The sequence below is a fragment of the Somniosus microcephalus genome, chromosome 28 (genome assembly GCF_052327205.1).
Source record: "Somniosus microcephalus isolate GS21.2 chromosome 28, FLI_Smic_1.0, whole genome shotgun sequence".
Taxonomy (NCBI): domain Eukaryota; kingdom Metazoa; phylum Chordata; class Chondrichthyes; order Squaliformes; family Somniosidae; genus Somniosus; species Somniosus microcephalus.
Window position 1 is genome coordinate 43,848,191 of NC_141014.1, and position 20,588 is coordinate 43,868,778.

Sequence of the window (20,588 nt, forward strand, 5' to 3'; positions counted from 1 at the left end):
CTTTCCAAGCTCCCACACGAAGAATAACCTTTTGGGTGAGGTACCAGAGAGCTGCTGGTACCTGTGGAACTTCACCCCAGCAAGGTGTCAGTGCCTCCAGGAAAAGACATGGAAGAGGGAATGCATCCTGCTGTTCTCTAAGCATTAATGGAGTACTAACATTCACACATTTCTTTTCTTTCCAGACTTGGACTAATTTCAGTATGTGAACGTTCTGAGCAGTCAGCCAATGGTATTGATTACACTGGAGAAAACAGAATACCACTCAAGTCGATTGTTGGCAGAGATGAAAACCTGTATTATTATCCAGGTATACTACCAAGGTCTGAAGAGCATGGACGTGTAGTTGGTAATTTACCACCGATGGCCTTCCTGCATGATGAGAATGAAGTGACTACTGCTATACAACGAATGAGTGAAGATATTCATGGTACTGTAGATGAAGGAAAAGCTTTTAGTCTAGGTCCAACCAATGTGGAAGAGAAAACAGGCCTTAGCCAATCAGAGTACAAAGAATTGAAACGGTTGGCGGATGATATTGGCCTTCATTTCAGACCAGAATATTTCTAAATTATTTGTGTTTTAAGGGAAGCTTACAAAAGGTGTTTTGCAAATTTAATCCGGATTCATATCAGAGGAGTTATCCCCAATGTCCTGGCCAATATTTATCCCTCAACCAACATAACAAAAACAGATTTTATGGTCATTATCACATTGCTGTTTGGGGGACCTTGCTGTGCCCAAATTGGTTGCGGTGTTTCCCACATTACAACAGTGACTCCACTTCAAAAAGTAGTTAATTGGCTGTAAAGCGCTTTGAGACGTCCGGTGGCCATGAAAGGCGCTATATAAATGCAAGTCTTTCTTTCTTATTACTATAATTTCTGATTCATCTGAATTCTGTTGAATAAGAATTTTGCATGTATAGAAGTGATTGTACTTAGGAACATGGGTGAGTCATTCAGCCCAGCAAGCTAGCTCTGTCATTTTTGTTAGCCATTTCAGCTCTATCTTTTTAATCCCATTCCCTTGGCTTTTGTCCACATCCTATATCTTTACCTTTCAAATAAATATTTATGACCCTTTTAAACACCTACACTGATTTTGCATCTATCATCTGCTGAACAGTGCATTCCATATTCTCAGAACTCTTTGTGTGAAAAGGATTTTCTTGGTTTTATTTTAACTGGATTTGCTCAAATTATACAATTATGTCCTCATTACCTATCTACCATGCCAATTACCTTTATTATTTTATGCACTTCTATCAGATTACCCCTTAACATTCTCATCTCTAGGAAATACAACCCAAGTTTACCCAGTTTCTCACTATAGCTCAGCCCTTCACCTCAAGTAATGTTCTGATGCACCATCTTTAGAATTTCTCCAAAACCATTCCTAGGGTGAAGTGCCCAAAACTGAATACAACATTCCAAGTGAGGTCTGACCAGTATAGTACTGTATAATATTCCCTCGCTTTTATATTCTAAACCTCTGGTGCTAAAGCCCTGCATCCCTTTAGCCTTTTGAGGCTTTTTTTTGCACTTGCAAGCTAGTTTTTAATGAGCTATGCAGCTGGACCCCTAAATCCTTTTCTTTATCTGCATCCCCTCGTGATCTCCATTTAGATATAATCCCATCTACATATTTAGCTTTGATTCCATGATATATTTTACACTTGAAATTTTCAACTGAGTGACTTTCCAGGCAGATATATCAGCTGCTTTAAGGAAAACATAGAACTTCTGACAAGTTTATGGCAAGAAGGCAAAAGCAGGGATTACTTTCAATGTAAAGTATTCTGCCATTTAATTAAGTTAAAATAAGTCTTATTAATAAGTTAATTTCCTCATCTCCTTGAGAGCACCAGTTTGCTGTTATCATGGAATTGGTTACTTGTCATCAATAGTCTCCGTATGAAAGAAAGAATTTGCATTTATACAGCACTTTTCACAACTGCAGAACGTCCCAAAGTGCTTCACAGGCAATGATGTACTTTTCTGAGGTGTAGTCACTGTTATAATGTAGGGAAACACAGCAACCAAATTGCTCATAGCAAGCACCCATCAACAGCAATGAGATAATGACCAGATAAAGGTTGATGGACAAATGTTGACCAAGACACTGGGAGAACTCCCCTGCTATTCTTCGATTGGTACAATGGCCACTTCAGATTGCCATGCTTTCTGGGATGTTGTATTCTGACTGAGGTATCAAAGCCTGAAAACTTCAGTATCCGTTGAGTTCAGTAAAGTCAACTGGAACTGAATGACATCAATCAGTCCACATTAATCATAGAATCTTGTAGCCTAGGAGACCATTCGGCCCATCATGCCTGTTGTAAGGAAATATAGGTTTAGTAGGGAATTTAGAGGGATTAGGTGTTGAAAGGGTTAAATGACTCCAGCTTCGACTGGAACTGCTGTCCCCTTTGATGAATTGCTTTTGACCAAATGCTGCAGGCAGAGGATAGCTTGTGGCTGGAATAGTATAAAGGCCGTAAAACCCTGCACATGGATGTTCAGGGAACAAAGGGGACAGCTGATGATTGGTGGAAATTTGCTGCAGAAAGGTGAAGAGGGTGAGGGGGAAAAAAGTATATAAGGGAATGAATTAATAGAGAGTCTTGTAGAAGACTGGAAAGAGAGCACCAGGGAAGGTGAACGCGAACAAAGCAATGGGAACATAGAACGACGTCACTACTTTTAATCAAAGAACGGGGTAGTATAACTCTCAATTGTCCTTTGTAAACTACTGCTTAAATACTGTAATGTAATTCTTGCTTGTTTCAAATAAAGTCATAACTATTACCAATATGGTGTCAGTGTCAAACAATTGAAGAGAGTCAAAATTGAATGCACTGTGCTGACTCTTTGAAAGAGTTATCCAATTAGTCCCACTCCCCTGCTTTTCCACCATAGCCCTGCAATTTTTTTCCCCTTCAAGTATTTATCCAATTCCCTTTTGAAAGTTACTATTGAATCTGCTTCCACCGCCCTTTCAGGCAGCGCGTTCCAGATCACAACAACTCACTGCGTAAAAAAAATTCTCATCTCCCCTCTGATTCTTTTGCCAATTACCTTAAATCGGTGTCCTCTGGCAGAAACTATAACCTGCACTAAATAAAAAATTGTGTAAAATCCTCAATGGTGAATAATGTGGTAAGTGCATGTACTTTGTATAAAGAAATTTCATATTTAGTAAGTTTATATCTGGTTTATAACAATGGAAGGACAAGCAATAGACAAAAATGATTCATGGAGTGAAGTCAGAATAATGTATCAAGAATTGAATGACTTGGTCAGCCATTGTGTTGAAGTTACATTATATCATCATTATCATTACTTCTGGTAATGAGATGCCTTGTCAAACAATCCATTATTTGGCATAATACATGTGCGATAATCATTACTGTGAGTCATGAACATTTGCCATCTTGTTAAAGTCTTAATATACCATAATAATTACTAGTATTCAATGTTATAGGAGGTAACTCTGTTGCTAAGTACATGATACCATAATTGGCTACTCACGTCAATTTACACTTATGCTAGAATGCTGACTTTTGATTCTATCACATGACAGAAATTTGGCAACTGGTGGTATGGTTTGAAGTGGTACAGTACTGCACCATAGCATGAGTTTGTCTATCCTTGCATTTCAATTTAACTAGAATTCTGGAATGTTCCACATTATACCTGGACAGCAGCTCCCAGAGAGAGCTAGGGGTACACTCTATGTAAACTGCGATCCATGATCTCGAATATATTAGCATAAACTAATGGTGATTTCATGCTGCTCAGCAAACAATGGCATAATACTGTAGCTACACATTTAAATTGCTTTTTGCTGTTGCATTGACAGCAGAATAAACAGAATGTTAAGTGCATTTTTAAACAAAAGTTTAACTGACTGCTACTAAACTCAATCTGATCTGAAAATGAAACTTGACCGTTGTTAAATCCGTCCACTGGATTGACCTTGAACTGTTCCAGCCACTCACTCAGTATTACAGATGCAGTATCAGGTTTGGGGAAGGCAAAGAGACCTTTCAAATCTCAGTAAAAAGCTGAGTAGTGAATCAAGATACAAGTATTGATGAAATTCCTGTAGAATTTGATTTGTTTTAATAAACTAGGAGGTGGTAAATGTCCGTGGGGTTTCTCCGACTCATCCGTTATCATTTTAACGAAAGAGCTGTGCAAATCCTGATGGTTTCCCGGGTTACACATCCCTTCCGCTGAAGTTATGGCAGATGAGCAGAGAACTCCTGCGGAAATTCACCTCCTAAATGACCAGTCCATGGGTTAAGGAGTCAGGTTACCATATTTAAAATGAAGCAGCCATTTGGGATTATGGTAGTGGTTGGGAAAGCATTTTGTCTATTACACACATGGAAGTTGGTTCGGGAAACGACCTTTGGTTAGTGTTATTGCAATATGTTTAGCTTCCAACAGTGTTCGCAATTTAAAAAATGAAGGGGAGGATCCTTTGAAAAGGATAGATTTTGGGGGTATATCCTTCCTTAAATAAGGAGACCAAAACTGTACGCAGTACTCAAGGTGTGGTCTCACCAATACCTTGTACAGTTGTAGCAGGACTTCCCTGCTTTTATACTCCAACCCCTTGAAATAAAGGCCACCATTTGCCTTTTTGATTACTTGCTGTACCTGCATGCTAACTTTTTTGTGTTTCATGCACAAGGACCCCCAGGTCCCTCTGAACCTCAGCATTTTGTAATCTCTCTCCATTTAAATAATAGTTTGCTTTTTTATTTTTCCTGCCAAAGTGGATAACCTCGCACTTTCCCACATTATACTCCATCTGCCAAATGTTTGCCCACTCACCTAGCCTGTCTATATCCCTTTGCAGATTCTTTGATTCCTCTGCACAACTTGCTTTCCCACCCATCTTTGTATCATCTGCAAACTTGGCTACATTACACTTGATCCCTTCATCCAAGTCATTAATGTAGATTGTAAATAGTTGGGGCCCCAGCACCGATCCTTGTGGCACCCTACTAGTTACCGTTTGCCAACCAGAAAATGACCCATTTATCCCGATTCTCTGCTTTCTGTTAGTTAGCCAATTCTCTATCCATGCTAATATATTACCCCCAACTCCGTGAGCTCTTATCTTATGCAGTAACCTTTTATGTGGCACCTTATCGAATGTCTTCTGGAAATCCAAATACACTGCATAATAAGGCGGGATCTGGCCAAAGTGGACTGGGATCAGCTACTTGTAGGAAAATCCACATCAGAGCAGTGGGAGTCTTTCAGAAAGGAAACAGAGAGAGTACAACGCCAACATGTTCCCGTAAAGGTCAAGGGTGGGACCAACAAGCCCAGGGAACCCTGGATGTCAAGGGATATACAAGAATGGATTAGGGAAAAAAGGGAGGCTTTTGGCAGATGCAAAGGACTAAAAACAGTGGAAGCCCTAGAGGAGTATAGAAATTGCAGGGGGGTACTTAAAAAAGAAATTAGGAGAGTGAAGAGGGGGCATGAAAAAACACTGGCAGGCAAAATAAAGGAAAATCCCAAGGTGTTTTATAAGTATATTAAGGGCAAGAGGATAACCAGGGAAAGAGTAGGGCCCATTAGGGACCAAAGTGGCAATCTGTGTGTAGAGCCGGAAGATATAGGTGAGGTTTTAAATGAATATTTTGCATCTGTGTTCACTATGGAGAAGGACGATGTAGGCATAGGAATCAGGCAGGGGGATTGTGATATACTTGAACAAATTAGTATTGAGAGGGAGGAGGTACTAGTGGTTTTAAAAGTGGATAAATCCCCAGGCCCAGATGAGATGTATCCCAGGTTGCTGTGTGAGGCAAGGGAGGAGATTGCAGGGGCTGACACAAATTTTCAGAATCTCTCTGGCCACAGGGGAGGTGCCAGAGGACTGGAGAACAGCTAACGTAGTACCATTATTCAAGAAGGGTAGTAGGGATAAACCAGGGAATTACAGGCCAGTGAGCCTAACAACAGTGGTAGGGAAATTATTGGAAAAAATTCTGAGGGACAGAATTAGTCTCCACTTGGAGAGGCAAGGATTAATCAAGGTTAGTCAGCATGGCTTTGTCAGGGGGAGATTATGTCTAATCAATTTGATCAAATTTTTCGAGGGGCTGACTAGGTGTGTGGATGAGGGTAGTGCAGTTGATGTAGTTTACATGGACTTCAGTAAGGGTGATGGTTGAAGGTTGTTTTTGTGACTGGAAGCCTGTGTCCAGTGGTGTACCGCAGGGATTGGTGCTGGGTCCTTTGCTATTTGTAGTGTACATTAATGATTTAGATATGAATGTAGGAGGTATGATCAGTAAGTTCGCAGATGACACGAAAATTGGTGGAGTGGTAAATAGCGAGGAGGGAAGCCTCAGGCTACAGGACGATATAGATGGGTTGGATGGATAGGCAGAACAGTGGCAAATGGAATTTAACCCTGAAAAGTGTGAGGTAATGCATTTTGGGAGGACTAACAAGGCAAGGGAATGCACAATGAATGGTAGGACCCTAGGAAGGACAGCGGATCAGAGGGGCCTTGGTGTGCATGTACATAGATCCCTGAAGGCAGCAGGACAGGTAGATAAGGTGGTTAAAAAGGCATATGGGATACTTGCCTTCATTAGCCGAGGCATAGAATATAAGAGCAGGGAGGTTATGATGGAGCTGTACAAAACGCTAGTTAGGCCACAGCTGGAATACCGTGTGCAGTTCTGGTCGCCACACTATAGGAAGGATGTAATTGCATTGGAGAGGGTGCAGAGAAGATTCACCAGGATGTTACCTGGGCTGGAGTGCTTCAGCTATGAAGAAAGACTGAACAGGCTGGGGTTGTTTTCCTTAGAGCAGAGAAGGCTGAGGGGGGACCTGATTGAGGTGTACAAAATTATGAGGGGCATAGATAGGGTAGATAGAAAGGAACTTTTCCCCTTAGTAGAGGGGTCAATAACCAGGGGGCATAGTTTAAAGATAAGGGGCAGGAGGTTTCGAGGGGATTTGAGAAAAAGCTTTTTCACCCAGAGGGTGGTTGGAATCTGGAAAATGGGATTAGAATAGGCAGGGCTTGATGGCCGGCGCAGACACGGTGGGCCGAAGGGCCTCTTTCTGTGCTGTATAACTCTATGACATCCACTGGCTCACCCTTGTCCACCCTGCTTGTTACATCCTCTTGCATTTTAATAAATTGTTATAATGGAGCAGCGCATGGACGCACCAACATGCAGTGGCTCAGTAACATAAGACACAAGGCCAACCCCTCACATCATCGAGTTACCAATCTTGGCTGCACTACTCCAAGGGGAATTATCAACAGGTTTCTGTTAATGTTCCTCCTGTAATTACATAAAATTTACAGCACAGAAACAGGCCCTTTGCCCCAACAGGTCTATGCCGATGTTTATGCTCCACACGAGCCTTCTCCCACATTACTTCATCTCATCCTATCACCATATCCTTTTATTGCTTTCTCCCTCATGTACTTATCTAGATTCCCCTTAAATGCATCTATGCTATTCAAGAGGGAACTGGGCTGGTTCCTGACTGGGGCAGAATTTCATCATCTAGAAGGTAAGTGTCTTTATAGGTAACACTCGGTCCATGTGATCTCCTAGAATGGTTTTGATCTCCCGAGGGTGTTGGAGAGGAATTTTACAGAATATTTTTTCATTTATTGGCCCTGCTTTTTTGCCTCTCCCAGGAGATTACATGGCTGTGGAGGTGGGTAGAAAGGGGGCAGGGGTAAGGGAAGGAGTATTTAGCCATGATGGTCAAGCCATTGTGGTGTGGGATAGGCTTGATGGACCAGCTTGTTTTTTCCTGCCTGTCATTTTCATTTGTTCGTATTCACCTCAACCACTCCATGTGGTAGCGAGTTCCACATTATTACCACTCTCTGAGTAAAGAAGTTTCTCCTGAATTCCTTATAGGATTTATTAGTGACTATCATATTTATGGCCCCTAGTTTTAAACTCTCCCCCCACCCCTGTGGAAACATCTTCTCTACGTCTACCCTATCAAATCCCTTAATAATTTTAAAAGACCTCTATCTGGTCACCTCTCAAGCCTTCTCTTTTCTAGAGAAGAGCCCCAGCCTACTCACTCTTTCCTGATAGTACTGAGGAAAAAGGGAAAATATTTTCAGGGAGCATTTTAAGTGATTTATGGGAATCTGGTGGTACAAAGTGACAAGTCTGCATAGGCAAAATCTACATTAATGTGGGTACAGGAATTTAGAATGGGAAAAATTTGACAAAAATGTAGCAACAGGAAGTTAAGTTGTGCAGACAGGAACTGTGGAGGCATATGCATGAGCCAGAAATTCGGGTCCCCACGGGTGAGTACGCGCTGTGTACTCACGCGTAGGGCCAACGAAAGTGCCAGTTTCGTGCATGCACTGCGCATGCGCTGGAAACCGGAACTTCCGTTCCCTTGAAGGAAGGGGTTCACAGGTCAAACGCGTGCACCAGAGAGGCAGCGCGTAGACCTGGAACTTCCGATTTTTTTTTTACAGGTTTCTCCGGGAGGGTAAGTCCCCAGCAGCTGCGCGTAAAAAAAGCAGTCGCAAGGCCTGCTTTTAACAAGGTAAGAGGTTAATTAAGTAAAATTAAAACATTTTTTCCACAGGTTTATCATTTTAAAATACTTTAAAGAAACGTAAGTTTATTTTTAGCTCAGCTAAAAACTTTAATTAATTTTTTCAAAAATTTAAATTTTTGTTTAAAATAGTTAATTTATGTAATTTATAGTTATTTTAAAAATGTGATGTTTTAAAAAAAATTATTTGAAGTTTTACTTAGGTTTTGGGGTCGATCTCTATTCATAGATTCCCTGCTCCGATTGGCTCCCCATGGCCCACGTGATCCCAGGGGACACTGCGAACTAACTTCACCGCTGGGATACGCAAGCACTGCACACCGGCAGCTGGAGCAGGCCCACAGCACAACGGCAGGCTCGCTATGTAAGTGCAAGTCGGGGGCTTGCACCCGCGGGAAGCCTCCGACCCGAATTTCTGGCCCATGATTTTTGATACAGACTGTAAGGTATGTATACTTACCATTATATTTACCTTTTAGTCCTCCTAACATTAGCTGGTGCTGTTGCTGCTCCTCCAAACTGTTTCCTAGTGGTATTGCAGGTAAGTGTTTTTGATTGAATATTTCATTTGTTCCTGTGTTTCCTCCAGGTAAGTTTAATTTTACAATTATTTAACTTTTAATGGTTCCCTACTTTTATTCGCTGCTCTTAGGCCTGCTTCAAGCATTCCCACCCAAACCCCTTGCTGCCACATCCATCTTCCTGTCGGCTTCCACTTGATGTCACTGCTCTTCAGGGCCTCCTGAGACTACATGTCCACTTCCCACCAACAATGGGCCTTTGCATCTGCTTCCCGCCCTGCTGTTGCTCTTCATTGGTTTCTCCAATTCATTCTTTAAAGCACTCATTGCAAATTAACTCAATTTATCGCAATATAAGCAAAGCTGTTTAAACATTTTCCGCTGTATATTGAAAGGATGAAGATGTTAAACAAGTCATGCTATCACAAAATAATAAGATAAATACAGATGAGGAAAGTTTTTTGGGCCATTTTGACTTACCTGTGATGAAGGAGCAGCAATACATATCCAAGTCAGGATGGGGTGTTACTTGGAGAGAAACCTGAAGGTGATGGTGTTATTGCTCTTGTCCTTCTTGGTAGTAGACTGCAGGGGAGGCGTTGTCAAAGTAAACTTGCTAAGTTGCTGCAGTGCATCCTGTAAACAGTACATGCTGCAAACAGTACATGCTGCAGCCACAGCGTGCTGGTGATGAAGTGGGTGGATATTGAGTCCACTGGTACAGGGGAACTGGTCAAGCAAACTACTGTGCCTTGGATGGTATCAAGCTTCTTAAGTGTAATTACGACTGCACCCATCCAGGCAAGTATTCCATCACATTCCTGACGAGCTTTGTAGATGGAGAGGCTTTGAAGGATCAGAGTGAGGCACTCATTATACAGTATTATAGTATTTACAGCACAGAAGTAGGCCATTCGGCCTAACAGGTCTATGTCTGCGTTTATGCTCCACACGAGCCTCCTCCCACCTTACTTCATTTCACCCTATCAACATAGCCAACCTCGGCCCTCCTCTTGCAGTCAGTTTTGATATGGATGGTCTAGTTCAGCTTCTGGCCAATGATGACCCCCGCCCCCCCCCAAAGATGATAATGGTGGTGCTGGTGACAGTCAGGGGGAGGTAGTTGGTTATTTTGTTGTTAGAGATGATCATTGTCTGGCACGCACGTTATTTGCCACTTGTTAGCCTGAGCCTAGATGTAGGCTGGCATGGTTTTTTTTATTGGAGGAGTTGTGAGTGGAGAGGAACACTGTGGAATCGTCAGCAAACAGATCCACTTCAGATCTTATGATGGAAGATCATTGATAAAACACTTAAAATTATTGAGACAATGACACTTCTCTGAGGAACTGCTCAGCAATGCCCCACAGCTGCAATGATTGGCCTCCAACAATCACGAGTATCCTTTGTATCAGGTATGACTTCAGCCACTGGAGGGTTTTTCCTTTGACTCCCCCAATTGACCTCAGTTCTGCTAGGGCTCCTCAATTGCATGTTGTCTTGCATCCCTACCTGAATCAAGGCTGCAATAAGTGCCATAGCTTAATGGTTCTGACAGAACCTGAACTGAGCAATGGTAGAAGTGGCACTATTGGTGACTCCTTCCATCACTCTGATAGCATGGTAATTGGTGTGCTACTTTTTGTAGATGGGGCATGCCCGGACAATCTTCATTGCCAGGTAGATGCCAGTATCACCGCTGTACTGGAAGAGCTGGGCTAGAGGAGCAGCTGTGGTGTGCAGTCAGGATGTTGTCAGGATCTGCAGCCTTTGCTGTGCCCAGTGCACTGAGGCTTGTCTTTCATTGCAACTCCTTTCTGTTGCTTGGTCCCACGGTGCCTCAGAAATAGACTCTGGTTTCCTTGGTGCCACCGAGCAGCCAGAAGACGGGATTTTCACCGGAGTTCACGGCCGCACCCTCACACCTGCCTCACGCAGCCGCTCCAATCACAACACACCCACTGGCCGGCAATTCAATTTGTGTTAAGATTGCCACCTCAGTGACCTGTCTCCGAGTCAGTTCTTGCAGGGTGCCCGTGTGTTACTCAGTGCGGCGGTACTAGTCGTCCGACCGCGCCCTCCCAGCCTGAGCGCCGGCCAGCCCAGCCCGCCGCCGGAGAGCCTCGCCGCTGATTGGCTTATTCCACAACACACTCCGCCTTTCTCGCGCGCGGGCCTATCAGCCGGCTGCCGATTGGCTGAGAAAACGGTCCCGTCGGTGCTGATTGGCTGAGCCGGCTGTCAGTCTGCGCTGGTCCTGCCCCCCCGGCGGTTGGCGCGCTTTGCCGCTCGCGTTCCCAGCGAAGCTGCTGGAGCCTGCGCGAGGCTGTCGAGCTCGCACCGGCTCCGCGCCCCGGCCTTCGGGTAGTTAGTCTGCCGGAGCGTTTCAGTCACTGAACCTCGCCAGAGCTGAAGTAAGTGGCCGTGAGTGCAATCTGAATGTATGGCCCGTCACTGAACTTCCCCTCACATTTTGCCGCTTTTCGTTTTTGGTGACACAAAGGTTGTGAGACGATTAAGGGCTGGGAGTTTCGGCTCAGTTCAAACTCAGAACGGGTTTGGCCGGAGGTCTGGCCCAGTGCTGGGCAAAACTGGCAAAGAGATTTCAATGGAGGCGAGTGTGAGGGCATCCACTTTGGACCCAAAAAGGCTAGAACAGGGTACTTTCTAAATGGTGAAAAGCTAAAAACAGCGGAGGTCCAAAGAGACTTGGGGCTCCAGATACATTGATCATTAAAATGCATGAACAGGTACAGAAAATAATCAAAAAGGCTAAAGGAATGCTGGCCTTTATATCTAGACTAGAATATAAAAGCAGGGAAGTCTTGCTTCAGTTATACAGGGTATTGGTGAGGCCACACCTGGAATACTGCGTGCAGTTTTGGTTTCCATATTTAAGAAAAAAGATATATTTGCTCTCGAGGCAGTTCAGAGAAGGTTCACTCGGTTGATTCCAGAGATGAGGGGGTTGACGTATGAGGAAAGGTTGAGTAGGTTGGGCCTCTACTCATTGGAATTCAGAAGAATGAGAGGCGATCTTATCGAAACATATAAGATTGTGAGGGGGCTTGATCGGGTGGATGCGGTGAGGATGTTTCCACTGATGGGTGAGACTAGAACTAGGGGGCATAATCTTAGAATAAGGGGCTGCCCTTTCAAAACTGAGATGAGGAGAAATTTCTTCACTCAGAGGGTAGTAAATCTATGGAATTTGCTACCTCAGAGCTGTGGAAGCTGCGACATTAAATAAATTTAAAACGGAGATAGACAGTTTCCTAGCTGATAAGGGAATTAGGGGTTACGGGGAGAGGGCAGGGAAGTGGACGTGAGTCTAGGTTTGGATCAGCCATGATCCTATTGAATGGCGGAGCAGGCCCGAGGGACCGTATGGCCTACTCCTGCTCCTAATGTTAATACAAGGGGGTAGAAGTTTTGCTGCAGCTAAACAAAGCCCTAGTTAGACCACACCTGGAGCACTGTGAGCAGTTCTGGGCACCACACCTCAGGAAGGATATATTGGCTTTGGAGGGAGGGCAGCGCAGGTTAACTAGAATGAAACCCGGACTCCAGGGATTAAGTTACGAGGAGAGATTACACAAATTAAGGTTGTATTTCCTAGAATTTAGAAGGCTAAGGGGTGATCTGATCAAAATTTTCAGGATATTAAGGGGAACAGATAGGGTAGATAGAGAGAAACTATTTCCGCTGGTTGGGGCCTCTAGGACTGGGGGCACAGTCTTAAAAATTAGAGCCAGACCTTTCAGGAGTGAAATTAGGAAACGCTTCTACACACAAAGGGTAGTAGAACTTTGGAACTCTCTTCCGCAAACGGCAATTGATGCTAGATCAATTGTTAATTTTAAATCTGAGATCGATAGATTTTAGTTAGCCAATGGTATTAAGGGATATGGACCAAAGGCGGGTATATGGAGTTAGGTCGCAGATCAACCATGATCCCATTGAATGGTGGAACAGGCTCGAGGGCTTGATGGCCTCCTCCTGTTCCTATGTAAGTGGGGCTTTTCCTAGAACTGGTGCTTGTGTTGATGTGGTCCTGGCAGGTGCTGAGGCTGGGTGCCGGGCCAGTTTGCCCTCTGCTCCCACAGTGTGTCCAGGGATGAGTGCGCAGTGTGAAGTGCTAGATAGTGAGCTTCTTCCAGATAACACTCCAAGCATGGTTGATGGAATACTCACCACTCGCCGGGATGGGTGCAGCTCCAACAACATTCGAGAAGCTCGACGCCATCCAGAACAAAGCAGTCTGCTTGATGGGTGCTCCTGTGGCCGGACACATGGCGTCCACCACTAGCACACTGGCTGCAGCAAGTACTCCCGACAGAATGCAGTGCATGGACTCACCGCTCCGACAATACATCCCAGTCTTGTGATCTCTAGCAGCAATATCATGGGAACACCATCAGCTCCAAGTTCCTCTCCAAGTCACACGCCATCCTGAGTTGGACATATACTGCCATTCCTTCACCCTTGCTGAGTCAAAATCCTGCAATTCCCTACATAACATGATTATGGGAGTTCTGTCAGGACTGCAGTGGTTCAAGAAGAAGGCCCACCACCATCTTCTCTGGGAACTAGGGATAAGCAAATAAAATGCAGAATTGCCAGCATTGCCCACATCCTTGGAATGAATAATTAAAAAAAGTACAGGATACATTTAATAATAACCAGTAACAGTGATACGTATCAGCAACAGCATTTCGCCTCGTTTTCTCCACAGAATCTTCTGAGTTTTGCCTTGTTATTTCCAATTTTCCCTCTGCTTCCCCAGGGTGAGAGGAGACACAACATGTATGAAGTGTGAGACGGTTGTGTTGCTTGTGCAGTAAATTGCTGAGTTCAAGCATTAACTGCCCACGACTCTGCAAGGGGGAATGGAAGGCTCCTGGAATGTATGTTCTGAAGCATGCTGGCCCACAGATTGAGAGGAATAGGGAAGCAAAGGAACGGGTGACCATCCGTAAGGGAGATTGGAAGAGACTTGGGGGATCGGTGTAAGAGAGCACTGTGAGTCTTGATTTGTCTATTAGGTACATTGTGCTTCATACATGAGACAGTGAAAGAAGGTAGCATAGGATGTAGGGTACCCATGAGCAACACCACGAAGCAAGCAGTAATATTAATGAGAACTTCCTGATATGTATGTCTGCACCTGATTTACTCTCTGAATTATCTGCCCTCCTTGATTACAGAATGGTCCGGGGAAAAGAAAAGGTTGAAGAGAGGATTATCTTGCATAAAGACCTTGTACTTACTTTCATTTTCCCTAGCTTTTTTTCTTAATTTCATTCATTTTCTCACTTATTTTCTCCTTTTACTCTGCTTTCTACTATTTTGCTTATTTTAATGTTACTTTTGTGTTTTATTTATATATTTTTAGTAGCTGTCTATCATACTGAATTGATTATTTGGAAGGAGCATTAAGGAAGCTTTAAATTAATATATTAGTTCGATAATGGATCCAGGAAAAGGAAAGCACAATAATGTTCTGCATCATCTTATGAGGAGCTGCTCCTTTGACAGCTTTTTCCACTGCAGCTGGACATATGAGAAGCAGTGTAGTGGATTAAGTGTGAAGTGGTGTAACAGTGTCGACAGCTCAAGGTGTAATAAAGCGCAGCACTCCACATTAACAAGGCCTCGGGAGCAGATGGAATCCCCGCCGAGGCACTAAAGCATGGCGGAGAAGCACTACTGGCGCGAATTCATGAACTCATTTCTCTTATCTGCAAGGAGGAGGGCATGCCAGGGGATCTCAGACGCCGTAATTATGACCATCTTCAAGAAAGGTGACAAGTCCGATTGCGGTAATTACAGAGGAGTTTCCCTGCTATCTGCCACAGGGAAAATCATCGCAAGAATCCTCCTTAATCGCCTTCTCCCATTGGCCGAAGAGCTCCTCCCAGAGACGCAATGCGGATTCCGCCCACTAAGGGGCACAATGGACATGATCTTCACCGCACGTCAATTACAAGAGAAATGCAGGGAACAGCACTGTGGTAAACCACTGTTAACCTGTACATGCCTGTGTGGTAAACCACTGTTAACCCTGTACAAGTCCAGGCATGTCTCAGCCCCTGGCTCCACCCCTAAGCCCGGGTATAAAGGTGACTCACCACCCTTCCCCCGGGAGCTCTTAGGATGGATTCACTAGCAGAGGCATGCTCTAGTTCTTAGTCAATAAAAGCCTACTTCATATAAGTCCATTTCATAATCTTTGGTATTGTTGATAGCGCATCAATTTTATTGACTAATTTTCAACATGGAGCAAATCTTGAAGCTGGAACGTTTAGACCTGGATCCTCAAGCAGCAGATGCAGCCAATAACTTTGAACACTGGCTGAGCTGTTTCGAAGCCTTCCTGGAGGCCTCCAGCACTACTGTCACTACAGATGACGCGAAACGGCTTGTCTTGAACTCACGGGTGAGCCACCGAGTCTACTCGATCATCCGAGACGCCACTACTTACGCAGCCGCCATTGCGACGCTAAAGGAACAATACGTGAGGCCTGTTAACGAGGTCTACGCCAGACACCTGGCTACCCGAAAACAGCGCCCCGGGGAATCGGGCGCTGAATATTTACTGGCACTGAGAGTCCTCGGCCGGGACTGTAATTGCAAAGCGGTGACGGCCAAGGAATGCACGGAAGACCTGATCCGAGACGCCTACGTAGCCGGCATCAGGTCCAACTATACTCGGCAGAGGCTGCTGGAACAGAGGGGGCTCGACCTGCAGAAGACGGTGGCCCTCGCTAACTTGTTAGACGTGGCCCTCCAGAACATGGACGCCTACCCCCCTGACCGGATGGCCACGTGGATGCCATGGGAGCAGCCATCTTGGGACCCGGTAAGGCCACAAGCCGCCAGCAGCCCAACTACAGCTGCAATGACCAGAGGCCAGAAGTGCTACTTCTGCGGCCAGGCCAAGCACCCCAGACAGCAATGCCCCAGCAAAGGACGCGACCTGCTCCAGATGCGGCAAGAAAGGTCACTACGCGAGAGTGTGCAAGGCGAAATCGACCCCCAATTCCAGCAGCGCCGCGTGTGAACCGTACAGGCCGCCATTTTGGACCCCACCAACCACGTGTGAGCCGTGCGGGCCGCCATTTTAGACACCACCAGCCGAGGGGGAGCCGCCATCTTGGACACCATCTCGGGACCAGGCCCTCGGCGCGGGCGAATACTACAGTGACCCACCGACCTCGACGATGGCCTCCATCACCCTGGACCAATCTAGGCCCCATCAACTAGCCAGGTCCATGATGAACGTAAAGGTAAATGGCCATGCCACAAATTGCCTTTTCGACTGCGGAAGCACGGAGAGCTTCATCCACCCCGACACGGTGCGACGCTACTCCCTATCGGTTATGCGCACACGCCACCAGGTCTTTATGGCCTCAAAGTCCCATACGGCGGACGTCGGCGGCTACTGTGTAGCGACTCTGACAGTGAACGGCGTGGAGTACAGAGAGTTTAAATTCCTCGTCCTGCCACAGCTCTGCGCTCCCGTACTGCTAGGATTAGACTTCCAGTGCCATCTGGAGAGCGTCACGATGGCATATGGCGGGCCCCTGCCCCCACTTACAGTCTGCAGCCGGCAGAATTTAAACATGGCGCCGCGCAAAGTATGCAGCCTGTCCACCCTGAAGGTCAAACCCCCCCCGTTGTTCGCTAACCTCGCCAAAGACTGCAAGCCAATTGCTACTAAAAGCAGGCGGTACAGTGCCGGGGATAGGAGCTTTATTAAATCAGAAGTACAAAGACTCCTGAGGGAAGGGATTATCGAGGGCAGCACCAGCCCATGGCGAGCCCAAGTGGTGGTAGTAAAGACCGGTGAAAAACAGCGCCTGGTTATTGATTACAGCCAGACGATCAATCGATACACGCAATTAGACGCATACCCACTTCTCCGCATATCTGACATGGTCAACCAGATAGCACAATACCGGGTATTCTCGACGATTGATCTGAAGTCGGCATACCACCAGCTCCCCATCAGGCCTGAGGACTGCCAGTACACGGCCTTCGAGGCTGACGGTCGCCTCTACCACTTCCTCCGAGTCCCCTTCGGCGTCACCAACGGGGTCTCGGTCTTCCAAAGGGAGATGGACCGGATGGTTGACCAGAAGGCGCTGCAGGCCACCTTCCCCTATCTAGACAACGTCACCATCTGCGGCCATGACCGGCAGGACCACGACGCCAACCTAGAAAAATTCCTCCGTACGGCCCAGCGGCTGAATCTGACATACAACAGAGAAAAATGTATGTTCTGCACCGCACGCCTCGCTACTCTTGGCTGCGTGGTGGAAAACGGAGTCATCGGCCCTGACCCCGACCGAATGCGCCCCCTCCTGGAACTACCCCCCACTGCCTAAAAGCCCTGAAGAGATGCCTAGGGTTCTTCTCTTACTACGCCCAGTGGGTGCCCAACTATGCGGACAAAGCCCGGCCCCTCATCAAGTCAACCTCCTTCCCCCTGACGGCAGAGGCCCGTGCGGCCTTCACCCTCATAAAAGAGGACATTGCGAAGGCCACAATGCACGCAGTGGATAAGTCCATCCCTTTCCAAGTGGAGAGCGATGCATCCGACTTCGCCCTAGCCGCAACACTTAACCAGGCGGGGAGACCCGTGGCCTTCTTTTCACGAACCCTCCAGGGCCCCGAAATTCGACACTCCTCAGTCAAGAAGGAGGCCCAGGCGATAGTGGAGGCTGTACGGCACTGGAGGCATTACCTGGCCGGTAAACGTTTCACCCTGCTCACTGACCAACGGTCAGTAGCATTTATGTTTAACAACAGACAAAGGGGGAAAATCAAAAATGATAAGATATTGCGGTGGAGGATCGAGTTATCCACCTACAACTACGATATCTTATACCGGCCCGGGAAACTTAATGAGCCCCCAGACGCCCTATCCCGTGGGACATGTGCCAACGCACAAGTCGATAGGCTACGGACCCTCCACAATGATCTCTGCCACCCGGGGGTCACCAGGTTCTTCCACTTTATTAAAGCTCGCAACCTGCCTTACTCCATCGAGGAGGTCAGGACCATGACCAGGAACTGCGAGGTCTGCGCCGAATGCAAACCGCATTTTTATAGGCCAGACAGGGCACACCTGATTAAAGCCACCCGCCCCTTCGAACGTCTCAGTGTCGATTTCAAGGGGCCCCTTCCTTCCTCTGACCGCAAGACGTACTTCCTCAATATTATTGACGAGTACTCCCGTTTCCCCTTCGCCATCCCCTGCCCGGACATGACCAGCGCCACAGTCATCAGGTGCCTCCACGACCTGTTCGCCATATTTGGCTTCCCCAATTACATCCACAGCGACAGGGGCTCGTCGTTCATGAGCGACGAGCTGCGCCAGTACCTGCTCGAGAAGGGCATAGCCACGAGCAGGACTACCAGCTACAACCCCCGGGGTAACGGACAGGTAGAGAGGGAGAACGCAACGGTGTGGAAGACCGCCATGCTCGCCCTAAAATCCAAGGGCCTCCCAATCTCCCGCTGGCAAGATGTCCTCCCCGATGTCCTCCCCGATGCGCTCCACTCCATACGATCACTGCTCTGTACTGCCACAAACGCCACCCCTCACGAGAAGATGTTCGTCTTCCCCAGGAAATCCACCTCGAGGTCTATGCGATTTTTCGCTGTGGCCTGTCGGAACTGTCGATCGACGAGTTGAGCGTCATATCCCGTTCTTACAAGGGCGTCTTTCAGTGTCTGTAGGTGTCCATCGCGTTCCTCCTCGTCTAAGCAGATCCTGTGTATTCGCAGGGCTTGTCCATAGGGGATGGCTTCTTTAACGTGGTTAGGGTGGAAGCTGGAGAAGTGAAGCATCGTGAGGTTGTCTGTGGGCTTGCGGTAGAGTGAAGTGCTGAGGTGTCACAGCGAAAAATCGCATAGACCTCCTCAGAAGACAAACACGGGACACAACCAACAGAGTACCCTTCATCGTCCAGTACTTCCCCGGAGCGGAGAAACTACGTCATGTTCTTCGCAGCCTTCAACATGTCATCGATGACGACGAACACCTCGCTAAGGCCATCCCCACGCCTCCACTACTCGCTCTCAAACAGACCATCGTTCGCAACAAATTACCCAGCTTTCAGGAGAACAGCGACCACGACACCACACAACCCTGCCACAGCAACCTCTGCAAGACATGCCAGATCATCAACACAGATACCATCATCACACGTGAGGACACCACCCACCAGGTACATGGTACATACTCATGTGACTCGGGCAACGTTGTCTACCTCATACTTTGCAGGAAAGGATGCCCCGGAGCATGGTACATCGGCGAGACCATGCAGACATTGCGACAACGGATGAATGGACACCGCGCAACAATCACCAGGCAGGAGTGTTCCCTCCCAGTCGGGGAACACTTCAGCAGTCAAGGACAATCAGCCTCCGATCTTCGGGTAAGCATTCTCCAAGACGGCCTTCGAGACACACGACAACGCAAAATCATCGAGCAGAAACTGATAGCCAAGTTCCGCACCCATGAGGACGGCCTCAACCGAGATCTTGGGTTCATGTCACGCTACATGTAACCCCACCTGACGCAGGGTCATCCAGACTCGAGTCGACATTGGCTTGTTCTCTCTACACAGATGCGGCCGGACCTGCTGTGATTTCCAGCAAAAAAAATGTTTTTTGTCTTTTTTTGTTTTTTATACAGACCCTAGCATCTGCAATAATTGACCCCTTGTGACCCCACCTCATTGTTCTTTGATGTAATGTTTTCCTGACTGACCTGTTTGGACACCATTCACACCTTTGATTGCTGTGATTATCTCTCTGCCGAGGTGTGATAAATGGCAGTTGGAAATATTACCTGTAAACATCTGACATGATTCTCTGACTATATAAGCTGTGTCTTTATGCATTTCTCCACTTCACCTGATGAAGGAGCAGCGCTCCGAAAGCTTGTGATTTCAAATAAAGCTGTTGGACTATAACCTGGTGTTGTGTGACTTCTTACATTTGTCCACCCCAGTCCAACTCCGGCATCTCCACACCATAAGAAGAAGGAGGAGATGGACACATGAGAAGCAATGTAGTGGATTAAGTGTGAAGTGGTGTAACAGTGTTGATAGCTCAAGGTGTAATAAAGCGCAGCACTCCACATTAAGTGTTGCTGCGGTAAAGAGAACTTTATCATTCTCATCAACGGGTACACATGGTAAGTTTTTCCTAGCAAGTGATTGCACAGTGATGTGCCCCATGCATCAGTTCCCATTTGTCCTTTCCATCTTTCTCCTATATTGCTCCAACAAGGCTCAATGCACACTTCAAGAGCAGTATCTCATCACCTTTATAGACACCCTTCAGCTGTTTGATTTGAACATTGCCTTCCTCGGAGCAGTTGTGATGAAGGATCAGACCTGAATTATTAACCTTTCTCTTTTAGGAACTGACAGACTTGTGCATTTATTGT

General features: G+C 46.4%; 1 protein-coding gene across 3 annotated transcripts in view; it reads left to right on the top strand.

Annotated features, from left to right (window-relative positions):
• Positions 1 to 9,041, top strand: part of LOC147099703 (dickkopf-related protein 3-like) — a 94,325-nt gene extending 85,284 nt beyond the window's left edge. Inside the window, exons 7-8 of one of the 3 annotated variants that reach the window (XM_085969092.1) lie at positions 186 to 310; positions 8,830 to 9,041. In XM_085969092.1, the coding sequence (XP_085825218.1) occupies positions 186 to 310; positions 8,830 to 9,026 (322 nt within the window). In that variant the 3' untranslated portion in view covers positions 9,027 to 9,041. Of the gene's footprint in view, positions 1 to 185; positions 2,815 to 8,829 lie in introns of those variants that run through there. The other 2 variants (XR_015073901.1, XM_085969091.1) reach the window with 2 other exon arrangements.
• Positions 9,042 to 20,588: the final 11,547 nt, after the last annotated feature.